Raw genomic sequence first — 3,738 nt, forward strand, 5'->3', positions numbered from 1 at the left:
GGGGAGTTTCAACGGAATAACGAGACACTATTTTCGGACACATTGTTGCCTGGAGGACCCCCAATCAGGGTTCTTACAAAACTTTACGTTTTTGAACTGGCCTCTGGAGGAATGCAAGGGGAGTTTCGACGGAATCACGAGACACTATTTTCGGACACATTGTTGCCTGGAGGACCCCCAATCACGGTTCTTACAAAACTTTAAGTTTTTGAACTGGCCTCTGGAGGAATGCAAGGGGAGTTTCGACGGAATCACGAGACACTATTTTCGGACACATTGTTGCCTGGAGGACCCCCAATCACGGTTCTTACAGAACTTTAAGTTTTTGAACTGGCCTCTGGAGGAATGCAAGGGGAGTTGCCAGGGGACTCTACCTGCATTATGAGGCACTATTTCCGGACACCTTTTCACCAATTTCACCCCTTTCTCTGGTTCTTCCAAAAGTTAACTTTAACTTTTTCTGACTCTGGAGGAATGCAAGGGGAGTTGCCAGGGGACTCTACCTGCATTATGAGGCACTATTTCGGACACCTTTTCACCAATTTCACCCCTTTCTCTGCGTTCTTCCAAAAGTTAACTTTAACTTTTCTGGACTCTGGAGGAATGCAAGGGGAGTTGCCAGGGGACTCTACCTGCATATGAGGCACTATTTCCGGACCCCTTTTCACCAATTTTCACCCCTTTTTCTGCGGTTCTTCCAAAAGTTAACTTGAACTTTTTCTGACTCTGGAGGAATGCTAAGGGGAGTTGTCCAGGGGACTCTACCCTGCCTTACGAGGCACTATTCCCGGACACATTTTCACCATTCACCCCTTTTCTGCGGTTCTTCCAAAAGTTAACTTTAACTTTTTCTGACTCGGATGGAAGGTAGGGTGAGTTGTCAGGGGACTCTACCCGCCTTAGGAGGCACTATTCCACGGATACATTTTATCCATTTTAACCTCTTTCTCTGGTTCTCTGGTTGCACCCGTCTCTGGATCATGGAAGAATGCATCCGCTGCATGAGTTACTTTGGATCGGATACACTTGTTGCCTGGATGACCCCCAATCATGGTTCTACCAAACTTAACGTTTTGAACTGGTCTCCGGAAGAAAGTAAGGGGAGTTGCCAGGGGACTCGACCCGCCTTAGGAGGCACTATTTCACCCAGTTTTGGCTCCCGCCTTGCCTGGATGATAGGACCGATAGATGACAGGGATCTCTGCCCGCCTAACGAGTGCCTAAATGGGACACCTTTCGCACGATGATGCAAATGGGTTATTTATTGAAAATAAACCGGAGAGATTTGACATGGGGTCTTTCTAGTTCGCTGAGTGCAACTTTCTTATTTTCACCTATCCTTCTTTGTCCCCCCCGGTTCTATACATTATACTGGTGACACTTCCCGGTACCGAAATGCTCAGGCATACAAAAATGATGGCGATCGGTTGTCCTATCTGTAATAGTCCCTACCGTGCCCTGAGCAAGCACCTGCTGAGGAACCATAGTGTGCGTAATTTAGTGGAAAGAAGAATTCTGCTGTTGTTGGCGAAAGGACGGATAAACATTAGGCTCCATCCCTGCATTATTGCAGGATGCGAGTACAACGGGACAAGGCTGGACCGCCACTTGTACAGAAACCATGTTGAGCTGTCCCGGCAGGAATTACATGTGGTTTTAACTAAACTAAAAATGAAAGTGGCCACAAAGAAGCTTCATGAACTCAGTTTGACAAACCCCAGAGTAGCAATGATTACCTCTTGGGATGTTGACACTGTGGGTGATGATGTCCTGTCACAACCTCCACCCTTGTCCCCAGTGATTACATGTGACAACCCGGACTGTAAGGAATGGAGGATGGATGCAAACAGAATGAAGGCTCAGAGGGACATATATGCTGCTGAGGTGAAATCCCTGCGCTGCATGCTGCAGCAGAGGATTCAACGTAACCGAAAGAGGATGAACCAGAGGGCCGAGGACCAAGAGCGGGTGTTTCTAAGGAAACGATCCCGAACGGAGTCAACACCAAAGAGGCTGTCCAAGTCCAAAGGTCCCTCCTGCAGGAAGTCCCCCATTGCCTCTCACACACCTGTATCCAGCTCCTCAGAACCTGCATCCATAGATACCGAGGCCTCGTCATCCTCCCCTCCCATACATTCCCCCTGGTTCAGCGGCAGGGGCCGGGGGAATCGAATGCGGGACATTACATTCCCACGCATCATGGAGAAGTATCTGCAAGGCTACCGGGACCATTATGAGGGCATCGATCCAACAGTGAGGCTCCAAGAAAACGCAGTCTCCAAAATAAGCAGAGTCAAATCATTCCTAAGCTTCATGGCACACGGTTTCAATCGCCTGTCTGACTGGCTCTTTTTGAGGGATCTGAAGAGGATACGTGGGTGGTCCCGGAGCCTGATAAAGTCAAGCCTACAGGTCACGACATCTGACTTCTATATCAAAAATATATCACACTTTCTCAAGTACATGAATGAAACACCATGCAAGGGGAGCAGGCTCAACCAGAATGACATGATTTTAATCACACGGGAAGTTGCTGCCATCCTGAAGTCCATGAGAAAGAAGGTGTTTATCCACCAGATGCAGGTGAAGCGGGACAAGATGGAAGGTCTGCCAAGCCATAAAGACATCATGGCATGTTTGACTGCGGCCAAAACTCGCATCCCTCAGCTCCTGGACGTGATGACCAGCAACCCGACTCACGCAACCCGGAGCCTGCTCTATGGGTACATGACCCTCAATTGGAGCTGCATTTATGGGCACCGTCCGGGGGTCTACTCCAACATGACCAACACGGAGGTCCTAAAGGCGGAGATAACTGGCACTGCCTTTGGCCACCTCATCCACGTGAGTGAGCTATTAAAACATGTGTTTATTCTGGCAGTGATACACATGTTGTGGATGATTGATACTTGTATTGACGCTCTCTAACTCTGTCATAACAGGTAAGCAACCACAAGACGGCCAACGCGTTCGGGGAAGCGCAGATGTATCTCACCATAGAATAATTTGGATGGATGAAAAGGTGGCTGGAAATCAAGGGGACGCTGACCGGCACCAACAACCGCTACTTCCTCTGCATAGCGGGGAAGAACCCATCGAGGAACCTTGCAACCTTCCTGAGGTTGGCATGGGCTGATGTTGGACTAAAAGGTCCCATTAACTTCACCGACCTCCGCACAGTCCACGCCGATAATGCGAAGAGGTTTCAGGACATAAGCAACCGCCAAAGAGTGAGTGATTTCATGTGTCACAACACTGCAACTGCAGACAAATTTTATGCCAAGAATCCTTCTTTGAAGGAGGCTGCGGACATACGAATGCTCTTCACAGAGTCACTGCAAGCAGCGGCCGCAGCAGCATCAGGGGTGAGTGAAGACAATTTGGGGGACATTGACATCCACAGTGACCGTGACAGCTCTGGAGATGAGCATAGCCCTACTCCCTACCAAGACTCCACCGATACCGAGACGTCAGATGAATTATACAAAGACTTCAACGCTTGGAGAGCGGCGAAGAGGGAACAGTCAATGGCCGAACACAGTCCCTCAGACACGGGTGAAGAGAGGGTGCCAGCCTCTGCACCAACTTCACCCGATACGGACAATGTTGCCAGTGATCAACTTGTAAATATGCAATGTTTTGTTGTACTCAGTCCGCTTGTGCTGGATGAGTTAATAATGTTATAATGTTATAAAGTGTCAATGTATATATTTCTGTAAATAAAGTTTGTTAAAATTA

The 3,738-nt window shown here is 48.5% G+C and overlaps 2 protein-coding genes across 2 annotated transcripts; both read left to right on the plus strand.

Moving 5' to 3' along the window:
* The first annotated feature begins 1,064 nt into the window (after positions 1-1,064).
* On the plus strand, positions 1,065-3,088 carry LOC117550369. The gene is made up of 2 exons (XM_034222792.1): positions 1,065-2,844; positions 2,943-3,088. Exons 1-2 carry the CDS (start codon positions 1,396-1,398, stop codon positions 3,003-3,005), a joined length of 1,512 nt encoding a protein of 503 aa, XP_034078683.1. The 5' UTR covers positions 1,065-1,395; the 3' UTR covers positions 3,006-3,088.
* Positions 3,010-3,738, plus strand: LOC117550370. The gene is made up of 2 exons (XM_034222793.1): positions 3,010-3,099; positions 3,131-3,738. The coding sequence occupies exons 1-2, from the start codon at positions 3,011-3,013 to the stop codon at positions 3,684-3,686; spliced, it is 645 nt and encodes a 214-aa protein (XP_034078684.1). The 5' UTR covers position 3,010; the 3' UTR covers positions 3,687-3,738.

This window comes from Gymnodraco acuticeps, unplaced genomic scaffold (genome assembly GCF_902827175.1).
Source record: "Gymnodraco acuticeps unplaced genomic scaffold, fGymAcu1.1, whole genome shotgun sequence".
In the NCBI taxonomy this organism is placed as follows: domain Eukaryota; kingdom Metazoa; phylum Chordata; class Actinopteri; order Perciformes; family Bathydraconidae; genus Gymnodraco; species Gymnodraco acuticeps.

Excerpts from the sequence above, each read along its gene's own strand:
- LOC117550369 (XM_034222792.1), top strand. The coding sequence starts at position 1,396 with ATGCTCAGGCATACAAAAATGATGGCGATCGGTTGTCCTATCTGTAAT. Across the intron at positions 2,845-2,942 it reads CCTTTGGCCACCTCATCCAC|GTAAGCAACCACAAGACGGC; the intron begins GTGAGTGAGCTA and ends CTGTCATAACAG.
- LOC117550370 (XM_034222793.1), top strand. The coding sequence starts at position 3,011 with ATGGATGAAAAGGTGGCTGGAAATCAAGGGGACGCTGACCGGCACCAA. Across the intron at positions 3,100-3,130 it reads AGCGGGGAAGAACCCATCGA|GGCTGATGTTGGACTAAAAG; the intron begins GGAACCTTGCAA and ends GAGGTTGGCATG.